Source organism: Aquila chrysaetos, chromosome 20 (genome assembly GCF_900496995.4).
Source record: "Aquila chrysaetos chrysaetos chromosome 20, bAquChr1.4, whole genome shotgun sequence".
Lineage (NCBI taxonomy): Eukaryota > Metazoa > Chordata > Aves > Accipitriformes > Accipitridae > Aquila > Aquila chrysaetos.
In genome coordinates, this window is record NC_044023.1 from 3,154,692 (window position 1) to 3,179,638 (window position 24,947).

General features: G+C 37.9%; 1 protein-coding gene across 10 annotated transcripts in view; it reads right to left on the bottom strand.

Annotated features, from left to right (window-relative positions):
• Positions 1-23,683, bottom strand: part of ATG7 (autophagy related 7) — a 132,161-nt gene extending 108,478 nt beyond the window's left edge. For 5 of the 10 annotated variants that reach the window (XM_041118836.1, XM_041118837.1, XM_029996097.2 and 2 more), the window contains exons 1-12: positions 23,599-23,683; positions 19,140-19,350; positions 18,857-18,911; positions 16,977-17,094; positions 15,034-15,111; positions 14,340-14,456; positions 13,112-13,261; positions 10,810-10,898; positions 9,599-9,720; positions 8,425-8,515; positions 6,387-6,531; positions 5,593-5,751 (exon numbers count right to left, since the gene is read on the bottom strand). In XM_041118836.1, coding sequence (XP_040974770.1) covers positions 5,593-5,751; positions 6,387-6,531; positions 8,425-8,515; positions 9,599-9,720; positions 10,810-10,898; positions 13,112-13,261; positions 14,340-14,456; positions 15,034-15,111; positions 16,977-17,094; positions 18,857-18,911; positions 19,140-19,317 — 1,302 coding nt within the window. In that variant the 5' untranslated portion in view covers positions 19,318-19,350; positions 23,599-23,683. The other 5 variants (XM_041118834.1, XM_041118839.1, XM_029996093.2 and 2 more) reach the window with 3 other exon arrangements.
• Positions 23,684-24,947: the final 1,264 nt, after the last annotated feature.

The following is a 24,947-nucleotide window of genomic DNA, read 5'->3' on the forward strand; positions in this document are numbered from 1 at the left end:
AAGGCGTATTGAGCAGAAAATGGCTAAAGAGCCAAATAAGCACATACACAATGCATATACAATGCAAACAATTAACTCACTCATTTGGAAATATGTTAACACAATCTGTCAGCCATCTGCTCTAAGAGAATAATGGAGCCTTCATATATGTTACAGAAGCATAGGCCTTGCCAAAGTCTCATGCTTGTCACTGTGCTGTAAGCAACTAACAATTTAAAAGCCAAAATTTAAAAGCTAGATGAACCAAACATAAAATTACATGAAAAGAGAGGAAAGGAAGGTTGGTGGAATGTGCTTTTGTATAGACCAATTGCACGCACAACTCATAAATCCAGGTGAGCCAAATAACCAGAATGGTGAAGTATAAATTCTAAACATCATGAATCCCTGAAGATAGAAAGAAATAGACACATATAGCAGCTTGGGGAAATGAATTTGGGTAATACCTGCATTAACCATACCAAAGGATGCACCTTTCCCTCCCTCCCCCTTCTTCGCCCCGCCTCCCACCTCCAAGGGGAAAAAACGTAGAGTCCACAGTGATCTAGTATACTGTTAACAGTAACTGTTTCTCAGTGAAGGCAGCTCTGCATCACCAGCACAGACATTGGGTAATTACTGGAGGAGCTTTTACCTGCACTGTCATTATCTCCTCCAAAAAGCTGTGGCAGGAACAAAAAACTTAATCCATGCTGTATATGAGTAATGTATTTATGCATAACTCCTCAAGCCCCTGTACTGCATACAAGTGCTGATTTATTAGATAAGCATAACTGACACTGTCGGTGACTTAGGAGGTCGATTTTTGTTCAAAAAACCAAAATAAGTAAACAAGTAAAGTTGAACACTAGCTGCACAGAAATATGGTAACAAGGTTTGTAAAATACTAAAATCTTACCAGAATTCAGAAAAAAACTCTGTCCAGTGACTGTAGCTGTAGGAATACATACAAGTCTAGCAGTTTCAATAGCTTCAATTTTATTTGAATAACTGTCCCTTGAAAAAAAGACACCAGTCACTAGCAAAAGTGACAGACGTACACTTTTGCAGGCAAACGCTGGCAAAAAGAGATAAAAAGGTACCTTGTGATGGCACATGCATATTATTTTAAGGAGGAGTAAATGCGCATATATTCCCAAACACAGATCTTGTGCATTCCACAGAATTCCAAAATCTCAAGGAGTCTCTACATGACAAGAAGAATTTTGCTTGACTGTTCACAAAAAGGCTTAGATTTTAAGACTGGAACCTTCATACTAACAAAAGATTTAAAATGCCTCCAAATTATCCAAAACAAAATAATATTTAGTTACTATCTGATAAAGTATAGAATCATGTACTTACTAAAAAAAGGGACTGTATGTTGACATGTGCAAAATCATAAAAGATAATGCACTTTTCAATACTTTCATTTGACAGCTGACCAAAGCTGTGCTTGAGGGTCCAGTGCTTTTGCTTTGTTGTGTTTTTTTAAAGCAAACAGACATCAAAATATTGCAATTTGTAGTGCTACCATAACCTTGTCTCTCCATTTTATTCTCATTTCTATTAATTGCATTTTTTGTTAAACCATGGCTCTGATCACTTAGAAGTTATCTGTGCAAAATATATTAAACCTGACCAGAAGTGTGCCATGGGTAAGTACACAGAAAATTAAGAAATGTGATGCTGCCATCATTAAATTGTTCTATTGGAAATACCTACATAAAGTGGCCCCCCATGCAGTATAGTACAAAGGACGATAAAATGCTGAATACACTGGAGTTCCATGCCTGAATACTTCAGAAAATGATTGTGTAAGAGGGTCAATAAAGTTAAATTCCACAGCAGCTATATGAATGACTCTGTGCATTACCTACTTGTAATGAAAGGCTGTGAATCCGTAAACTCTGCTATTTCTGAGTCCTCCCTTCTTTTTTATTATAAAACTCTAAGCTACAGCTAATGATAATCTTAGAAGCGGAATGAAACAAATCAAAGCTCCTTGCCAAAGCATTCCTTCATTTCATTTGCAATGATGAAGTCGTTACTCTCCCAACTACGAAGTATGTAAAATTAAAAAAATAAAAAAGAATTCACATAGAGCAGTCAAGCATTTCAAAGTCAACCAGAAGAAACTGCATTTTGTGTACAAAATATTACTCACATTGAAATCAAAGAAAGTAAATTAGACTGTAAGTGAAATGAAAAAACTAATTTTCAGAAATGCCTTCAGAACCAGCACTACTGCTTGGATTCCTACAGGCTTGAAAGGACTCTCTTGGTTTCCAAACAGAAAGAGACAGCTTTGGCTACTCCTTCAGTATGAGAGAAATGAGCAGGCTCAAAATCCAGGACAACTAATCTTTTTATTCAAAGACATTTATACTGATAAACATGGGGTTTGGTATCAAGCAACAGTGCAGTCTGCAGTAACAGATGCAGCTCCATTTTGAGAAGTCTGGTAAAGTCAGCTGGGTTATCAAAATCTCCAGTTACAGTAGCTTCACTGTCCAAACCATCCCAAAGCACCAAGACTTTACCAAGGCTAATTAAAGACTTAACTGTTAGTCCATGTGCTTGGCCTGCTGCTTAAACCTCACCACTCTGACATGCTGTCAGCGTATTAACTGCTTGAACCAGAGTTTTTACTGTTAAGCTCTGTTAATTCTTGCTAATGCTAGCATGTTGTTTCTCTGTATATTTACTGATGGTCAAACATGATACCTCTTCTCCACAAATTCTAGTGCAGAAATTAGTTTGACCGAAAAATATATTAGAAATATTCCATCATAAGAGTACACAGGATCCGTGCAACTGCTTTCTCCTCATTTGTGCCACAAAGCTGTGAAACTAGGTTTGAGTCCCACTAAAGGCTGATCAAAAGTGACCCATCCATGGCACGAGAAAACAATAGAGAATGTGTAACACTGATGGGGATAATGTGCTAAGAAAACAGTGGTAGATGCAGAAAATTTGAGGCATATGGTAGAGGAAAAATTCCTTACGTGCAGTATGGGTTGCACATTGTATCTGCTATTACTGAACAGGAAAATTGTTTTTTTCCTATGTACACCAAATGTCCTAATATTTATAGATACAGGCTCAATAAAGCACTGTTATTTGTTCCCCCTTATTACTGGAAGCTCCTCTCCAGATTATATTTAGCTTTTTTTTTTTTTTTTTAAGCCTCATCACAATCTCAAGATTCCATAGTACAGCCTGGTCTTTTGTTTTCTTGGTTATTTCTAACAAGAAAACTCATAACACTAACTTTTGATCTTTACCTCTACATGCAAAACTGTATCATTTAGGATTCCACAACAGCTTTTATTCCTTCTAATTAAACTACTCATTCTTTCTTAATATTCCTGTTTTCATTTTCTCAAGTTTAAAAAGCGAGAAATCATGTGACACAAATCTTGGTTAGCATCATGTTGGTTCTCTGTGTGACACCGCACAGATGCTCTCTTTTCTGTACTTGTTCTACTAATTAATATTTCTATAACTAAGTGAATATCACCAAGTAACAGTAACACTACAGTGCAGCAAGGTTAAATAAAATTCTAGGAACTTTCAGAGAGTCTCTTCTGATTTACTTATCTAAAGTTCTGAAAGCGAAATGTTTAGCATTTTTTCATACTAGGGATCATTGTTTGATATTCAAATATTCATTTAATTACTACTCAGTACCAATATTGATATCATAAATAATGACAATAATAGGATCAACACAGATAAAAACAGAACAAAAGCACAGAGCAATCTTTGGGTCAAACTAAATGAACCTAAGAATGTTTAGAAACAATCTTCTGTAAAAGTTTGTTCACAACACTGATCATCAACAACATAATCTATATTCCACTGTTCATAACTCTTAATAATATTATGACTAGTAACATAATCGGTGGCATTTTAAATACAGAATTGCATAGTAAGTGTATATAATTCATTCTTACTACACCAAGTGGTTAAGATACTGTTTGCCAGCTGAGCTCTGGTAAATACAGCTACCAATTCTAAGACAGTCTCAATTCCAAAACAAAAACCATAACAGTTGAATGACTTCTATCACGTGCCAAATGAGTATAAAAAAAATTTTGTTCATGACAGAGCAAGCTGAGAGCATGTCTATTCTGAAATTATAGGCCATATCAATTCTTCCCCCAAATTAAGATTGAAACTGAGAACTGCAAATATTTGTAAGGGTTTTTTTTTTAAATTTACTTTTTTTCAGCATTGAAAATGAGGTGTGTTTGAGCATGTGCACTGAATAATGTTCATATGATGCTGTCCTGGTTTCAGCTGGGATAGAGTTAATTGTCTTCTTAGTAGCTGGTACAGCGTTATGTTTGGAATTCAGTAGGAGAAGAAAGTTGGTAACACACTGATGTTTTCAGTTGTTGCTAAGTAGTGTTTAGTCTAAAGTCAAGGATTTTTCAGCTTCTCATGCCCAGCCAGCGAGAAAGCTGGAGGGGCACAAGAAGTTGGCACAGGACACAGCCAGGGCAGTGACCCAAACTGGCCAACGGGGTATTCCATACCATGTGACGTCACATCTAGTATAGGAACTGGGGGGAGCGGGGGCGGGGGGATCGCCGCTTGGGGACTAACTGGGCGTTGATCAGCAGGTGGCAAGCAATTGCACTGTGCTTCAGTTATATATTCCAATCCTTTTATTATTCCTGTTGTCATTTTATTAGTGTTATCATTATTAGTTTCTTCCTTTCTGTTCTATTAAACTGTTCTTATCTCAACCCACGAGTTTTACTTCTTTTCCCAATTTTCTCCCCCATCCCACTGCGGGGGGGGGCAGGGGGGGGAGTGAGTGAGTGGCTGCGTGGTGCTTGGTTGCTGGCTGGGGTTAAACCACGACAGATGCATATCTCTGGAATCAAAGAGGATAAACACTGCCATTGGTGGGTCTCTCATCATAAAGGTTCTAAACCAACATAAAAATTCATTCTTGTCTTTTGTTCCCTTTCAACTACTTCATTTTGATAGTAAGTTATTACCACCAGGCTCCCCAAAATAGGAGTACTTTAGTCAAAGGCCAACACTGATATCTTTTCCAGGCTTCTACGAACTACTTCCCTTTTCTGGAAGTTAAAAATTAAGTTATTTTCCTCTAATGTAGAAAATCATCTTAAATAAGATTGGAAGTTTTGGGTGTAAAACATAATAGGAAATCTCAACAATACATTTATTACTGCATTCAAGACCTTCTGCTCCCATAATAGACAACTAATGTGCCTAAACTCACATTTAAGAGCAGAGTGGGAAAACACAGTCTTAAAAGCAGCCATTACTGAAAGTTCCTTAGGACGTACTAGACAGGAAAAAATTTTACTTCACCATCAGTGATCTACAAGATGATTCAGATGATCCTTAAATATATTTCATTATTACAAATATTTATTGTCTCAATAAAGTTTAACAGGTACAGAGTACTTGAAGTAAAATGCTTATACATTTCTCAGTAACCAACATAACAGCTGTGTAATATTTTCCCCACTCATAATAATGCTTAATTACTAGAACTTGGACTAGATACTTAAAGTCGCTGCTTCTCTTCCAAGGAACATATTAACACATTTTAAATACTGATCTTACCACTCCTGGGAAGATTTTCTGTAGCCTGTCTGCTGCTGCAAGTGCCTTTGGCTTCCCCCCACTAAGACAGTCTTCAAACTCATACAGTGGCTGTCGTACTGGGTTGGAGTAAGAGATCTTTGCATTGTCCACAAATGTAATCTTCCTGACTCCCCAACCCTAAACAAGAAAGTAATTTGAATAATGATAAGTACAATGGGCTTAACCATATACTTTTGAATAATGCCAGAAACTCAAGAGGAGTTTTGTCCAGTTTTTCTAGAAAGATCAAGCTACAAAAGCTTTTGAAGCTATTCACAGCAACAACCTTGTACTTGCACTGAAATAAGAGAACAGAAAATTTGGTCTGTCCAGATATATCATTTAACAGTAATCCCTCACAGCCCTACTGAATTCAGTGGGATGTGGTAAACATCCCTGAAAGCAAATATCAGCACAGTTACTTACTTCAAGTGCTTCACTGTGAATTTGATCTTATTAGCTTGTTAGTTTGTTCCAGAATTTCTTGTTCAATCTTTTTCTATGTAAATTTAAAAAAAAAATTACTATTCTGCTAAGGTTCTCTTACTACCTACTATTCTACTACTAGCAGAACTTCAAGCTATTTCCATTGGTTACACATCTTCCCTCTTCCCTGCAATTGATAATATGAAGTAATATGTATTATGTGTACTTTAATACAGAGGAATACAACTTTCCTCTTATGTGCCATGGCAGCCACTGGGAGAAAAAAAAAAATCGTATAGAATTTACAAGGAACAGCAGACTTTTTTTAAGATTAACTCAGGACTTACCATCAAAGTCCTTGCAACACTACAACCCAGTGTACCAGCTCCTAGCAGCAGACACTTGGCAGACACAATTTTTTCCAAATCAAGAGTAGGCACCAACCGCCAGCACATCAATTTCAAATTAAGATCCACTGATGATTCTGCTAACCTATAACATGAAATAAACAGCAACACCCTTCTCAATGTTGTGTTTCTCCAACAAAGCAATTATTTTTTATTTCAACTGAAGAAGTTAAATTTTTTTTTTAAAGGAGAAAGAGTTCAACAATTCAACATATAGGTAATACAAAAAACAAAGTCCCCCAAGCATACGTCCACCTAATAACAAGGTGCATGGCAAGGAGATCGAAAAAAACTTTTTTTATGCTGCTTGTTCACTTGTGACACATGTAGTATGTTCTTCTAACCATAAATTTTTAACCATTCTGCCAGACACACAGGAAAAACATGCAAACAGAAGATGCCAAAAGTCATTCTATATAAATACACACACAGTTCCTGATATTAAATTTCCTTGTAACCTCCTCTTGTAACCAATGTGTTGGCTGAACACTGCTAATTAACATTCTTATAAAAGCTGAGACTGCACTGCTAAAAACCAGTAGAATAAATCACTACTGAAACAAGAGTAGAAAGATAGCTAGTAAAGTGGAAGTTTAAAAAAAATAGTTTGTAGACATTTTACAAGATGGTTATTAGCCACGAAATTTTGCTAGGAAAGTGTTCTCTTTCAAAAGCTAGGATATACAGAAAAGGTGTCAGCTAGCCACTCAGGACTTGCTGTAAAAAAAAAATCTGCTAAAGCCACATACTTCCTTAGGAATTGGAAGAAGTCTCTAAAGGGCTTCTGAAAAAGGCAACAATCCAAAATTAAAATTTTAGTAACAAAATTGATGCAAGTGTGAAAATAGAAACAGTGTCTCAGCCAAGACTCCTGTTAAGCTGACTGATAAGACACAGACCATTTGTTCATAAACTTTTGTTTCTTTTTTAAATTAACTGGTTTCCTGTATCCAGTTACATCTGTCCTTAACATGAAATACTACACTTGCCCCCTAAAGAATGTGGTCAATTCTTTGTGGAAGTTTTAAAAGGAAAACGAGGTAGGGAATCCATGCTCTATCTAGTGTCAGATTTTCGTATTCGTCACAACACAGGGTGTTAAAACTCTCATCAAGTCAGGTCATCACAGTTCTCAGATTCCTGACAGTTTCATTCCCTTATACATCATAAACATAACTTTTGCAGTATCCAGTAACTTATTTGTTCAACAAGGATTTAAGATCACAATTGCCAAGGTTGGCATGTTACCAACAGTCTCTGTAGGACTTAACAGAAGTGAGCATGCATACAAGTAAAGAAGGTCAAGTTATATTTACTTAAAGAATTAAGAGCCCTCAGATGAACCTTCTCTAATGTCTATGAACATACTGTGAATTGCCACAGTTGCAAGTCAAAAATGGCTTAGCTTGATGGGTAAAATATGTTAACCTAAGTCATTAGATCAACACACTCCTACAGTGTTTCAAAGTCAAGAACACACATGTAGTCAGTGAAAGCAGATGAGCCAACAGGCTAACTAGACTGTTTTCAACCCATTGCCCGTACATTATGGGCAGAATGATAAAAATTAATAAGGTCATGTTTCCTGAGCTCTTTCCTGTCACACCCTAACAACTCCAAAAGGTTGAACTTTTCTCTGTGCTTATTTTCATCATATTTAACAATCTGCACTTTATAGAATTCAGTGAAAACCACAGGCCTGTAACACTATGACCTACATTCCACTCAGTTTTAAATAGAATGCATAAGAAATTCTAAGCTAGAGTCAAAAATTGCAAACATTTCTGCTGCATGCGGTGCACTTTGCTCTATTAAGGTCCTTACCTGCAATAGGACTGTCCAAACAATACACAGTATATGTGTTACTGTATATTCTTACCTAACAGAGACAGATAGTCCTTGCATTTCACATTTCAACTTGTTACGGCTTAAGCCCAAGTACAGAAAACTACAGAAATTTAAAAGATAATAAACAAACCTTTTTGGATCCATGCATTCACTGAGATTCACCATCCTTGGACCCATGCCTCCCTTTTGGTTTTTCTCCCATCCAACAGCTTTTGGACAATCTGTTTGACATATTAAAAAAAAGGAAGAAAGAAGGAAAGTAAGAATGAAAGCCTTAATATCACAGGATAGAAAAAAGAAAACTTGTTGGATTTAACCTTGTTGGAGAAAACCAAACAAATTCTAAACCTGTAAGTCAATAATCTGTATCTTAACAACCTAGTATACATTGCTATACAAATTTTGCTGGTTTACATCAGCTGAAAGCACTGCTTCTTGGAGAAATGCTTTACTCTCAAGTGGTTATGTGCTGCTTTTGCCTGTTCAGCTTGCTTCAAACCTAGGACAGAGATGGCATCATTCCTCATCAAGCCCCCGGATCTTTAATGTCAAACAGACTGCTGTGTTCAGAACTCAATAAACTCATAATTCAGAACTCAGTAAATTTTGCCAAGTTCAATCATCACTTCATGTTCCCTAGACCCCATCTGTAAATTCAGTAGATAATTATATATTCTAATTATATAATAATCAAACAATCCACAGCAATAATCCATAAAGCATTCAGAACTTCTTGGATGAGGTTGAGAAATTTTGTGATACTGTCCTGTACAGAGAAATCAGGCCTGAGATTATGTTCTAACATTACAAATTTATTGCTTTAAAATACATCTGCATACCTCACTATAGGTAGTGTAGAAATTGAAGAAAAAATTCCACTCTGTAGCAGGCTTCTACCATTTTAGAAATGTAGAGAAAGTTTGCATCACATAAATTCACTACCATACGCATTTTTTCTAGTTGAGGGACTGCATCCAAATTTAACAAGAAAAAAAAGACTAATTGCTAATTGCCTGGATTTTGTATTAAATATGACACCAGGTGGACTCCTCCTCTTTTTTAAATCAGAAACACAATTTAAGGAGGGAAAAATTAAAAGACAATATGCTCTCTTCTTTCTTTTTTGAAGAAGGAACCATTTCCTCTATAGACGTTTAACCGAAATTCAAACAATTTTAAATCCATTTGAAATAACTTAGCATAAGCAATGATTTAGTAGTATTAATTTATTTTTTCCATCTTCACAGTGATTGAGGTGGGAGGAAAAAAAATGGGAAAGAATTTTTTTTTTTTAAATTGATTACCTGGGCCAAGGGCTCTCTCTGGAAGTTTTATTTCAAAGATAATGCTGTGTGTTATGTCTCTCACCCCTTGCATGGTCCTATCTCTGAAGCAGAGCACTTCAACTGACTGGAGAAGGCTGCCCCTGCCATTTAAAAAAAGATAAATAGAGAGAGACATGCAACTTCTTTAATAGAAACGGACTTCTTTTAAACACCATTTCACACAGGTTTAGTCTCTTGCAGGTTCTGAATAAGGCTTTTTCTGTTAGTACTGGAACACTGTTGTTCTCATCAGGTATAAATAAAAACAACTGCTTAGTATGTGAAAATGACTTTGTTGTGAAACAGCTCTAAAGAAATGACACTGTCAGTCTGTCCTCTGTCATTTATACAATGCTGCTGGACAAACTGCATATTTAGAGGAATAAAAAGCAGGGAAGCACTAGAGCACAGATCAGGTGACACGATGTACTTTGCCATGGCACAAGCAAGATCCTCTTAGCTCTCGATATAGTATCATATTTCCTCCTTATGATTCAAACCCCCAAATCAAACTATTAGAACTTTAGTGCCTAAAAACCTCTTAATCTCAGAACGTACAAAGCTCCCTGGGCACTTACACATCCTTCTACGCTGCTGTTCAGCTAGCAACCCAAAAAACACCATAGCTAACTGAGCATTTCTTCTCCCTGCTGTGTAATAAAATGTAAAAGTCAAACTGTGAAAATGCAACTTAATTACATTTTTGTTACAGCAACACAAATTTATTTGCTACTTTAAATGATACTTTTTTTTCAAATACCAGAGTGTAAAACCATGTCCTGTCTTCCCAACTTCTGCCGAATGAAAAATTCAGGAAGGTACACTAAAAGAAAACCTAAGAGTATCTGATCTTCAAAATTTAGGTCTGCTATTACTTGGCACTAATTGATTATATAAAGTCATAGAATACTTTAAACAAGATTTGAAACAGCTAGAAGGTATTGGCAGGGTCTGAAGCATGTATTTCCAGGTACATGCATGCATATGAGGATTAGGAATAATAGGAACTTGTAACTGACAGAAGTAAAAAACAGAATAACATGCAAAATCAGAATCATTGAAGGTGAGTCATGTAAAAGATAAAAGTTAAATCTCAGGTGGATGATAGGAGAAAACTGCCATGGGAGGAAAAATGCCTAATTTGATATCAACCAATAAATAACCTTTGTGGGAAAGAATAAAATAGATACCATTTATGGGCTGCCAGGATCAGGAAATTTCTCAGTGGCCATCCTGGATAGTGGGATAAATTACATGGATCATAAACTCCAACTGCCACCTGCAAATAAATTTGCTCTAAATGAGAAGTCATCTATTCATACTGATATTCAGTTCACAGTAAAATTTATCTGGCATTTTTAATGTAAAACTTCTGGACAGAGAAGGCCTACACAAACATTTTACATATTTAGAAATGTTTAATACATGGTCACATTAGATTTCACTCAAGCATTTGCCACAGCTTTGAGATTTGTTCAGTTTAGCCTCTTTATGGACATTCATTTTTCACTACAATATGTGCACCTTCCTTAAACACACCATTATAGGAGAAGCCCAACAACTGAAGCCTTACTCTCAAAACAAAATTCTATATTGATTTGGGTATTATCAAGACAGGCCAGCAAGATATCAAGTCAGTGGAAAAACTGCATAAAAATCACTTGTAAAGCCAACCTTCAGGACAGGATCTAAATAAAGGAACTGGACGTTCTGTCTCATGTTCAAGCAATGTAATACCATGCTCGTAATTGAGATACCTAAACTAGGAGCTTACTTCACAGTCAATGCAGAACCAAAACACATCCAGAGATTAGAAAGATGCCACTGCCTACCTTTAGATATGCCGAAAATCTGAACTCGGCCATCACTAGTGATACCTGTGTCTCACATCTATAGAGCTCTTCCCTCCTGCTTCTTTGCCTATAGATGGACTTAGAGTGACTAGTCTCAACTCTACCACATCAGTGAGGTGTCCCTAGAACAGTGTGAAATGCAGATGAGCCAATCTAATGGATGCAGACAGGAAAAACAGGGGCCCACTCCCCACCCCTCCTCCCAGCTGTACACTGCTGCTGCTTTGCAACTGCTGACTCAAGCAGGCATAAGACCCCTTAGTAAGCTGATTCAATTTCATAAACTAGCGGAAAATTAACTCAGCAGCAGCAAAAACATATTTTTCTTCCAGGCGAGCAAGTTCAGTTGGCTCACTGAAATACAAACTCTAGAGGCAGTAGAGTACTGATGCAATGAATCTTATCCGACAGGTCTAAAATTTTGGCACTTCCGTCCAAAGTGAATGCTAAAGAAGAAATATATTCCAGATGATTACAGATTTCTCTCATATTGACAATGCCCCTATATAAGTCAGTATACTCTTATCTGTGACCCATTATTGTAGTTATACTGCGATTTAAAATCTCATCCTTCACACTCTTATTTTATAAAGAACTGCAGTCCTAGGCCTTAATTTCAGAAAAAGAAATCTGGAAAAGCAAAAAAATAATTTAAGATCAAGTATTATAAAACAGAACTAAATTACTTTTATAAGGTGTGACAAGACCTCCTAAAAAAAAACCCGAAACAACTTTTTTGCACCTCTTACCTCTTCACCATAATTCAGAGTTTTGTTTCCTAACACTTCAATGACAAGCAAGATAAAAAAAAGTTTGAAGTTCACCAAAAAATAAAGACAGTAAAGCATTCAGAAAGGCCTAGCAAAGTTCAGCAGCTGAGCAACACGATCCAAAACAGAATTCAATGTACATAAACACAAGCCAATCAAGCAAGTCAAGTCTTGCTGTGATGACATCTGCTTCATGAATCATTATAATTCTTCCCTAACTGAAAGCAATGGACAGTACTCACTTTATGCTCAAAGGACATGTATGGTCTCTGCATTTAACTGGAAAAACATCCCAGCCTCTTCTGGTGCACAACCCATCTATCTTCCAAAATTACAAAGCATTACCTTGAACATTCTTCATATACAGATTCCCAGCAATTTTTATCCCAAGCTCTCATGTTATAACATGTACATGCTGCAAAACACATGCTGAAAGTTGAAAACTCCCATATAGTATTCCCTGATTACTGTTGCCACAACCAACATATACATAAAATATGAGTACCAATTTTTAGTACACAAACAATAAAAGTGTTTTGCATTATTACAGCATTGTAGGTAAAGTGGTTGGAAAACTTTTAATCGTTACGCTAACTCATAAACTTATGTTGTTTCTGTTTTGATGAGACAGAGCATGAAGAACTTTTTTTTCAAGCTGACTGTTAATCTGATGTAACCGGGCTTTTGTGTAAGAGCTACTAGAGACGCTTAACTCGACACAAAAATCAATCCAAGCTGCTGGTCTTCAGCTATTTACCCAGTCTATGCATTGGCCAACCATTGTGCCCAGCTCAGTATTATAGATGTTTTTCAAACCATTTGTAAATTAAACATTTGTAGGTTATAAAAAGACATAAAATTCTCATTACCTTTCCCCCTTGGTCTTGAAAGAAACCATCCCACCTTTTCAGTGGAGATATCACGACAGAATTGTCGTGATACTTAATTAAAAAATAAGGTAAAGCTGTAACCCCCTCTTTGTGGCAAAGCTCATCATATGCTTTCTGAAGTGCTTGAATCTAAAAGCAGAAAGACAACTGTAACAAACAGTTTTAACAACCTTATACAGAACCACAGAAAGTGTTTTAGCACCTGGGAAGGCTAGTTCACTCAATCTTAGAATATAGCATATTCAGAAGTTTTGAAGCCCATTATGACCACAATAACAGAGATAAAAAATTCAGTTGCTAAAACAGCATTTGTCAATGCAATTTTAAACAGGAGCACTGCTATTGCTGTCACAAACTGATCTACCAATAGAAATTAAAACCAGACAAAAACCTCATTCTGATAGTCACAGTAGCTGTATAAGAAAGTAAATCTGTCCCTCTATTATTAGCAAAATAACAGAGTACCATTCAATTTATTTTGTTATATCTATTTTCAGTGTTTAGTTGAAACTCTCTTTAGATCATGACAGGTATTTTTATACTATTTATTACCACGGAACTAATGAGGGTATTCTGAGAAGAAGGGAACTAAGTATTTTTTCACTGAAAAAACCCAAACTATTTCTCATTGATTATTATGCCATTAAAAAGCCATTCAAGGTTTTCCATTAACTTCTGTCAAAGCAAAAAGGCACATGTGGGCAACTTGATTCTTTTTGTCCTTTTCCATTGTAATATGAAAGAAACTACAAAAAGTTGTTAACTTTTCTCCTAAAGAAAAAGTCTTCCTCTTCTGGTCCAATCATGCATTTTATTAACAATTTTGTAATTGCTAATGACTTAGCTCTGCCAGGGGATGCCGCTTTAAAAAAGTTTCTTAAAAATATGAGTTTCAAAAACATAGCTATATATTCAATAAGCTGTATATAAAAATTAAACTGAACATAACCAGCTCTTCAAGAATTGTTTGCCACATTTGCATCGAAATGAATAAAGCTGAAGTGATGTTAAGCTGAGAGATTTTATACAATAACAACAACAACAAAAGAGGTAAACAAAAAACCCACATGGAAATAAGAAAAGTGAAGATTTTAAAAGAAATTAGATTCTCAAATTAATTCAGTATATGCTAACAAAAATACTACATTTTACAGCTCGCAAAACCACTTAGTGCTACAGACTTCATAACAGTTCGTATTTTGAATACCTGACTTAATGTGAATCTGTCACCAAGACACACTGGTTTCTGAATTATATGTATTCCATCAGGGAAGCAGAGAGCAGGGTAGCAAAACCAGTAATAGAAATGATACTTTTTTAGATCCTAGAAAAAAAAATTTTGTAAAATTAGATAATGAGGATATAAATCAAAGTAAATTATGGTTTGGAATACTAATCATAATTGATGGTTGATGATACTAACCACAGTTCTCTTCACAAGGGACTGTGTCATGATTTCAGAAAATAATAAAAAATACCAGAAGACTTCCCTTCTCTGTATTTGGTTTTATTTAAGATTTAAACAGTCAATGTGTGCACAATACTTCCATTTTTGTTAGCTGGAGCATTATTTATTAAAACTTTCAATTTGTTAAACATGAAACAGTTACTCTACTTTTACTAGTATCAATAACGCCATCTGATGATCTTATACATTTGTAGAAAAGAATATGAGATGGCACCAGCATTTTTTAAAGAATGCGTCCTAAAATATTTTTTATCTGTACGAAAGAATGGCTTACGAGGTTTTTTTTAAATGTTTTCAGACATTTTAAGATGTCTGAGAATGATCCTAATAACATTTAATGTGCTAATACTAATACAGCATTTCCCCTTAAAAGAAACTACTTCATCATTTCCACTACAATGCTGTAAGTATGAGACATATTATCATTACTCACTGCGAATGTCAGCAGCAGGAACCTGTTCAAGAGCAGAGGGTTTTCAAGAGCAGCTCCAGATTTTATGGATTCCCATATCTGTCATTGATTGTGGGGACAAGAAGGGAGAAAAAGGCCAGAGAAACAAAACACCAAGGCAGCATGAGAACAGCTGCAGAAATCTTTAATTCTTCCAGCTACCTTTAAAATACTGAAATTAACATTCGCAGTAATACACCGTGATCTTTTCCTAACTGATCTCATCCACGCTACTATCTATATTAAAAGGATTCTAAAGGTAAGACACAGACATGCACTCTCTAGCACAAAAAATTATGGAAGATGGGGAACACGAGGAGCCTTAGTTCACGGATCAAGCACGGAGCAAACAACGAAACAAAACAAACTTTATCAGGAACAGCCTCTTATGTATATGAACTATTAACACTAGCACAGTATAGAACACTGTCGTGGCTTAACCCCAGCCAGTAACTAAGCACCACGCAGCTGCTCACTCACCACCCCCCCCATCTCAGTGGGATGGGGGAGATAATCAGGAAAAAAAAAGTAAAACTTGTGGGTTGAGATAAGAACAGTTTAATAGAACAGAAAGGAAGAAACTAATAGTGGTAATAACAACAATAATAATAAAAGGATTGGAATATACAAGACAAGCGATGCACAATGCAATTGGTCACCACTTGCCGACTGATGCCCAGTTAGTTCCCAAGCAGCAAATCCCCCAGGTCAACTACCCCCAGTTTATATACTGGGCATGACGTCCCATGGTATGGAACACCCCTTTGGCCAGTTTGGGTCAGCTGTCCTGGCTGTGTCCCCTCCCACCTTCTTGTGCCCCTCCAGCCTTCTTGCTGGCTGGGCATGAGAAGCTGACTGTGTCTTATCAACTTTCTTCTCATACTGAACCCAAAACACAGCACTATACCAACTACTAGAAAGAAAATTAACTCTATCCCAGCTGAAACCAGGACAAACATACTGTGATACGAATATAGCCTTTTACCGTACTCTCACAGTTTTCATTCACGGGATCTATGGATACTAGATATGTGAATAAACTACTAGGAAATTTGACCAAAAAAATGGAGACTTGGAAGAAGGCAGTACACTGCACATCGGTGAGACAAGAAGCTGTAACACCTGTATGACGCAGACCTGTGTGATCTTTGTCTCAAAAGACCCCAAAACAAACAAACAAAAAAATACAAGAGTGAATAAAGCATTCTGGCCTTCCCAGTTTCCCTAAAGATAGATATTGCATTGTACCTACCACTGGCAGGGAAGTACTGGGCCTCAGGAACACAAAAAATTCATAGCCTTGAGTGAAGATATGCATGAAAACTTTGCTACTGAAGGCCAGCAGGCAGACAATCAATCTAATTAAAGGAATCAAGGACTGGTCAAAGCGAAGTATCTCAAAAAGTAAAACGTTGCCTTAGTTTGACTTTCCCTTCTCACCAAGCCATGACATTTAATTTAGTTAGTTACAGTGTAAGCAGACTAGCCCCTTCCTTTGACAGCCACCTTTTCCTTGCTTTATCTCAGTCTTCTTGCTGTTCTGGAGCTTCCCCATCACTTTGTCACACTGAGGTATTGCAGTAATCTAAAGTTTAAACCAGGCACTTGCTGGTTTCTGGGTGTCAAGACAAATTTTTAAAATGTGCTTTACAGAACTCAAGTCACTGGCAGCTCCAATAGCACTGTTAAGCTTAAAATGTGGTTAGTAGAACACTGAATTAAGTCCTCCATGTATAATTAGCTACTTTCTACTCTCTTGTAAAGAACAGTAAAAAGCAAACATCAAACTACTCCTTCCAGAATAAGTTAAATCCTGAGGCAATTACATGGGTGAGTATGGACAGTATCTCCAATATTTGGGGCAGAGACTGTAGAGAACTTCACTGGTTATTTCCAAATTCTTTCTACCACATTTTTAATCTTACCTCATTTGCTTCTTTTTCCAGAAGTGATTTCTTATCACAGGATTTGAAAGTCTCAAAAGTGTTGGTATTATACAATGTTCCGAAAGCAGGACAGCAACGTGCTGGTATTGAAGCATTCCTGAATAAAAGAAATAAACCTCTGGGAATTGGATACTAAGACCTTTAACATGATCAGCAGTAGTAGCAGTAGCTATCCTATGGTGTAAGGTTGCCCTGAAATTGTCAAATGATGAGGCACAGTAACAGAAGTTAGCAACAGTTCTAATGAAAACATTTTTATGATCATAATGCTTTATTGAACATGGATTGGTATACCCATGCAAATACATGTGTACATATACAATATATCAGGCATCTGTATTATCTCTAAGCAAGGTGGCATTGAATCACAGATTGAAGACCTAAAATTTCTGTTCAAATACAAACTGTCCATGACAAATGCGATTTTCACTAAGAAAAAATTATTAAGATTGAACTTTAGATGTCAGTATTTTATTCACATAGTTACTCAGTTAAAATTTTGTGTTTAAAAAAAATCCCAAAGGAAGACTAAACCAGACAAAAGATTGAGTAGCTTAGCTTTTATAGTTTGTAACATCATCAGCTGGAGAAGCTGCTGTTTGCAAACACAGTATATATTTATCCCCCTTTTTGAATGTAAAATAGGTAAAAAAAAACCATACAATATTCCCTTAATTTTTAGATCTGATTGATTTCATTGACTCCTTTAACATCATTCTCCCAAACTGATGTTTCTGACCACTGTTAAAACTCAAATACAGCAAATGTTTAAGTTACATAATAAATACACATGATGTAGTTTCCAAAAATTTTTAAAGCTAAAAGGGAACTCTTCATGATCATCTAAACTGACCACCTAAAGCACAGAAACAGAAATACAGAAAAGTACTACAGTAGAAGGAATAATTAAACACTACATAAATGGACCTTTCATAATTTTATTTTTGTTATAACGTTTGAGAGGTCAAATACTACAGTACCATCCATTTTTTTCCTAATCTGAAATTCCTGCTTCCAATGTCACAGGTTTCTCCCAATTGCATTTTGCTGCATATGCTTTCAGTATTGCACCTAAAAGTTCTTACATAAAAATTAAGGGAATAATATCTCCGAAGAAATTACCTCAAAATGCACAAAGCCTCACTAGGCTCCTAACATTCTCACAAAGCAAGACAAAGTCACTTCTGTGATTTACAACTTTATAATCCACCAATTTAAAACAAACAAGACACTAACTACACAGACATCTGTTCCTATGTTAGTTATACTAACTTAGGCATTTTCTGGAAATGAAAACCATGTGGAAAAAATATTTCTCCTCATCTCCTTTTTGCTGTGTATACTGAGCAGCTTTGGTTTACCTTTCAGTTTGTGGGTAAAGGCAAAAGTACAAAATTCCAGTCATAAATGTTAAATACTTTGGAAGATATTACAATGTAACAACTAGGGATTGTAAAAACTATTTTGAGATCCTAAGTGTAATGATGAATCCTCAATAAATAAAGATCTAAGGAAAAATTTGACCAGAAGTCAGATGACTGAAATATCCTCCCTTACGCAGAAGAGCTGAAGAAATGGGAAAAAATGGTATTTTATATAAACATATATACAAACAGTGAGTGAATTTGAGACTTACCAGCGTATTTTAAACTTGGCCCTTCAGATGAATATACTACTTCAGACACAGCAAGTTAACGTTTGCGACTCAAAGCAGTCTCTCCACTATTACAAAGTTCATGAAAACGTGTATTTATTTTCATGTAGAATTTGTCCAAGTAATATTATATATCAAAGTGTTACTGTTATGCAAGGAAAGCGTCTTCACATATGAATTAGGGTAAACCACAGTACGTACTTACATATCAAAGGCACTAAACTCCAATGTCAAGCGAGCTGGCAAACCCAAAGGATCACCTGGACAAAAAGCAGCAACATGCTTCTTTTAAACTGAAATACATAGATTAATTTCCCTCTTTTTGTTAACATAATTTATAAATTACCCACAGACACACCAGAATTCACAGCTCACCCAGCTGTGTTTTCTAGTGTTTCAGCAAAATACCTAAAATATGTTACACAAATACTTAGAGGAATAACAGGAGAAACCCAAACTACTAAGCAAGATGTTCAGTTTCTACCTACCATTGTAGTAGTATCCTTTGATAACTTTTGGGGTCTCATCCAATCGGTACTCATTGAGTTTCTTCTGTGTTAGTTCATGCCAGAATCCTGCATCCAAGGCACTACTGAAAGGAGCAAACTGCAGCTTTGATATTCCAGGATCTACAGGATGGTGCACCTCACTACTGGCAGCTGCCATGATTTTAGTTAATGATCGCTGTTAAACAGAATTCTGTAAAAGCAGATATGCCTAGTAAGTATATACACAATTCATCATAGTACTCATGACTACTCAAAGCTTCTTTTTAATACATTTTGTTGGCTTAAAGTGTAGAAAGCCTCACTCCTCCGAACATCTAAGTAACTCCAATCTTTAAAATCATTGATCACAGGTCCTTTCAGTCCAAGCAAAGTCCTTCCAATTTCTTGTACTTAAAATGATGAAAGGCAAATATATGTGGTTTGGCCACGCTGCCTAGAAGGATTTGATCTCCTGACAGACATTCTATGATTTCTCCCATTACTTAGGATACTACACCTGAACTATGTACTTCTGAGTTATATCTTGTATTGTGCTGCTACAGATAAAAACAACAAAAAGCTAAACACTGTATCTGCATTCCTTCTGTTATCTAGACATCCATCGAAAAGCCTATTAGCACTACTTAAGTTCTGACAGCATTTAAAATTCAAAGTAACATTTCATTTAGCTAGGTCTTGACTCTCAGCCTGTGGTGAGAGTTGAACACTCATAAAGTGTTTACAAATTAACAAGTAAAGCTAGCAAAGGGAAACTAAAACCAAGGAAAGTCTTGCAGCCAGTAAAGGGCAAAGCTGGAAACAGAACCTAGAACTTGCTTAACAGTTGCACTAGCCATTAGAAAGTCAATGTGATGCACAAGTCTGGATTACTTCCTTACAGTTCTTCTCTCCTAAAGGTCTTTGTGTACGGGGAGTATTTTTTTTTTTTTTTTAATAACCCAAATCACTACTCCACATTGGCTGAACGGTATTCCTATAAGCACATAAGTCTTCAATTCAAAGCACTTAAAAATTTCAGAATTTTAGACACTGCATGAGAAGGAGGAGTAAAACATCTAAACTGGGCTATCACAAGCCTCTACTTCAACTAGGCCAAACAGTCCCCTTGCTCACACTAGCAGCAGCATTGACTTCACTGTGAGGTGATTCAGCTCAATCTACTTATTTTCTTGAAAACTCATCAAATAAAAATATTGCCCTCAAGAATCTCCTTTACTTACTGTTAGTATTCCTCTTCATGTCTATACCTACACATATTAACATGCAAGTTTCAGAGACACAGTCCATGACACAGAGTATTCAAATATACATCAGGGGGAGGGAAGGTCCTCCTATTAAGCATTCCATTCTGTCTTTGACTACCTAGCTAAGATAAGCATAAATGTTGCAAAACAAGGATTTGTTACATATCAAAAATAAGATTTTAAAATAATGGTTTTAAAACTCCTCAAAAAGATATGTCCATATGCTCATATCTATCACAACACATCCATCTACCAAGCTAGGAACTGCTGTTTTCTAAGTCCAGAAGGGAGATCCACAGCTATTGATTTAGGTTTTGTTCGCAGTGCTTATCAAATCAATCAACTGAACTCAAACAATCTTGAAATGATTCCTTCAAGTAACTAATTCTTCAAGACTAAATTTTTTAGTTTGCACAACATAACCCCATGTGATTGCCTTTTGTTACTGATCCTTCACAATATACCTGTTACCTGTACACATGGATCAATGGTAGGATTTTACATAAAGGAAAGTCAGAATAAGGTTCCCAGCATAGCTATATTATCTGACATCTATCTAAATAGATGCTCTAGAGTTTTGCTGTACTGTAGCTTGGATTGAATTGAACAGTTCCATTTATTGTCCTGTGAAGTCACTTGTGTAACAAAAAAACAGAGCTTACATGCTTTTCGGAACAGGGGGAAGGGCAGAAGAGGGGGGTTTTTTCATTGTTTTTTAATAACTGCCAAACAGCCAGCTCTTCTCTGAGAGAAAGACACAGTTATGCTTTTCCTTACACAATACTTCCTTAAACAAAGTCTTCAGTGTAACCCAGCTATAGCTTCTACATTCAGTTTATCTCCTTCTTCTACTGTAAATGCTTTCCTTACTTGCCGGTAAGTTGTGTAACGTGGTCTTTTGGGTATAGGTTTGAGGGTTTGCATATTTTTCATAGTGAAAGCTAAATGTTTCAGTTCTGTCACGATGTCTTGCTTCACCTGGCATATTGCAAATACACCATTTTGTCATCTCCCCTCCCCCTCTTTTATTTTTAAATATTTCTTTATTTTTAACAGCAGCTGGAATTTGTGGCAGCGTGAACTTTGATAGCTTACTTGAAAAATGTCTCAAATCTCTTTTTATTAACACGAAAAAAATCAGGTGGTTTCTTGAAACTTTGCAAGTACTAGAACTATAAACAGCAGAACTAACTGTATGGAATTTTCTGCCCATTTTTATAAACTTTTTCTGCGTGAAGGATGTAGAAGTAATAACATAAACTAGCAAACATTTAACTTTTACTACTACATAGGTCTTAAGCCTTACAAAATTTTTGTTTTGCAACTAAATGTCACAGAAAGCTTATCATAAAACAGACAAACAATTGTTTGTCATATAGATGTTAGCAGTAAGAGTCAGATTACATGGTACTCGATGCCAAGGCTTCCATAATAAAACTTCTATTCAAACGTTCAATAGCTGCCTAGTCAATATTAATCCATAAAATCCCCCATCCCCCTTTTTTCAGAAGCTTGGGAAGGTATTTAACACTTAAGAAAAAAATTTATTAACAAAATGCAACATAAAGTTGTTACTTTCCTTGCCAGACAAGCTCTATTGTAACTAAAAGTTTACTCATTTTGAATTTTCTTCAAGTCATTTTTCAACTTTTCAAACAGGTAGTTTCCATTTTGCTTTCCCTCCTCCCCCCCAAGTACATGACATACCCAACACTGAAGTGTATTGTGAAACACTCTAAATTACCAAGAAGCCAGCTGATAGTACCTAGTAGTACCCGAGTAACGTACACTGAAAATACCAGCCTAAAAGCATCCACTGGGAAGGAATTTTAACACCTTACTTATTTTCATTATTACTGTACCTAAAGAGTTATTGTAAAACTGAAGGAATAAAAACAGGGGGCCTCACTATGCTACTCACATGCAGAGAAGCGCATACAATCACCTCTGATGTATTGACACTTTTGAAAATATTCTTTAATGTACTTTGATGTAAATATTCACTTACATGCTTTCTTAATGCAAGATCAGTAAGCCAAGGCAAATTTGTGCAACAAATTTTAGAATACTGAAATAAAAGATGAAATGTATACATTTCGTAGAACTTGCATACTGAAATTCACATACAGCCTCTAATAGTAATAACAGTCACTAGGAGAATATAATAAATATATAGAAAAAAAATATCCAAAATCTTAAATGTGGAACAAAACTTGTTGAGTTTCAAAAGGACCTAGGTGAAAAATGTGCTTGAAGTGAAAAGATGTAGCAGTATGTTTTAGACACTCCTAAGTTCTGTGACTGGTAGGAAACTGAACAAGTGTAATCAGCAAGGATAACCCAAAGTATAGACGCACTATCACTAGTCCAAAGCTCTAGCACTTGTTCTTAAATATGCAGGCATTTAAAACTGATCTAATGGAGAAATACATGAAGTGAAAAGCACACCAGGACTTTTAATATTTGTCTTTGCCTTGACAGACATAATTAATCTGTTGCAAAAGTAGGGTTAGCAGTTTAACAGCATTAGTTACGCGGTAACACGACAGTTTAACTATCATGAAGTTACAGGTTTTAAGCCAAATTCACATAATCCCCTAAAATCTACAGGCTTTTGTACAAAACTTTTTATTCCGCGGTCCAGAGTTGAGTATTTTGAAGACCTCCTCTCCGTCCAGGTGACAAAGGAAATTACTGTTTCCCACCACCACCTTTCCCGAAGAGCTGCTTCTTGGCTAATGCCCGTTATCAAGCCTGTTTCGGGGGCGAAGCACGCCTGCCCTATTTCTGATAACGTTACCGACACAAAAAGGCGGCCCCTGGCCCCTGGGGACAACCCGCCCCGCAAACCCCCGCCTCCGAGGGCGCCCGGCCCCGCTGCAGGGCCCGCCGCCGCCGCCGCCTCTCCCTGGCTCCTCACGCCGGCACGGCGCCGGCCGCACCACACGACCCGGCCCCCGCCCGCCTACTCGTGACTGGAACCCCAGCTCCCGTCCCAAAGCAAGGCTCTCCCGCCCAGGAACCCGGGCCGGACCCGAGACCCCGGCACACACCGACCTCGGCGGGCGTCCGGGGCGGGCGGGGAACGCGAAGGCAGCAGGAGCTGCGAGGGCGGGAAGCGCGAGCCGCCCTCAGCGGGGACACCCCCCCCCCCCCGCCACCAGCGCCCCGGCGCGCGCGCGCGGACCGCTCACCGGCTCCCCCGCTCTTGACTTCCTGCATGGCCCGGCGGCACGGCGCAGTGACGTCACCCTGCCTCGGCCGCGTGACCGGCGGGTGGTTACGTAGGCGCCGCGGGTCGGTCGGCCCTGCCTGAGGCGGGGCTGCCCGGTCCTGTCAGCCGGGCGGGCAGGTGAGACCCTTCGCCGGAGCCCGGGCGGAGCGGAGCGGAGCGGGCCGTGGTGGGCGCCCGCCCGCCCGCCCGCGTTAGCGAGAGGGTTCGGCTGCCGCGGCGGAGCGCCGGCGTTGCCTCAGCCTGCCCCCGCCGCGCTCTCCCTGTGGCGGCCGGGCGCGGGGGGGGTGTCGGCGTGAGGCGGTGCCCGCCCCCGTCTCCACAGGCTGTAGCCGTGTGTGACGAGTGTGCGAAAGGACCGGCAAGGGGGAGGGCCGCTCGTGGCACCCGTGAAAAACGAAGCGGTATGAACGAAAAGCTGCCTTTTCCTCCGCTGTGGTTATGACTGCTGAGGGAATCTGCGCGAGGGTGCTCTGGTTTGAACGTGTTCTAGTAGAAAAGTGTGCGGGGGTTCGATGAGAGCGAGCAATGCGCCCCCCCCGCAGCTGTGAGAAATAGCCGTGTTGGGGCCGAGTTAGTGAAAACGTAGCCAGTGGGTCAGGTGTGGCTATTTCCCTCTACTCAGCAGTCGTGAGACTGCATCTGGAGTGATGTGTCCAGCTTTGTGTCCCCCTCCAACTTCCCTCCCCCAGCGCAAGAGAGATCGCAAACTGGCAGGAGGCCTGCGGTGGGTCACTAAAATGGTCTGGGGGCTGGAGCGTACGCCCTGAGAGGCTGGGAGAGCTGGGTTTGCCTTGTATGGACAAAACAAGGTTAAAGGGGATTTAATGGAAATCTTAGGTAACCTGAAGTGAAGAAAATGGAGGCAAATTCTTCTCAGAGGTGCACAGCAAAAAGCGGGAAGGAAAAGGGCGCATGTCAAAACAAGGAAAGTTCCAAATGAAGATATAGAGGAAAAATTTGCCCAATGTGGCTGATTAAGCACTGGAATAGGTTCCCAGAGAGAATTCGTAATCTCCATCCTTGGGGACTTGACTGCACAAGCCTCTGAGCAACATGACCTAACTTTGACGTTAGCTCTGCTTTGAGCTGGAGGTTGGACTAGATGGCATCCAGAAGTCCCTTCCAACGTAAAGTTTTTAATGAGTCTATATTGATTTTTGCAGATCTGGAATACAAAACAAAGTATGTTTTCTACAAAACAAGCATTCCCTCTTTAGATAGTTTATGTCATTTACCTATCAGGGAAAACAAATTTGCCAGAGCTGCCTTCTATTCTGGAGCACACAATACTGCAGTAACACCTGTATT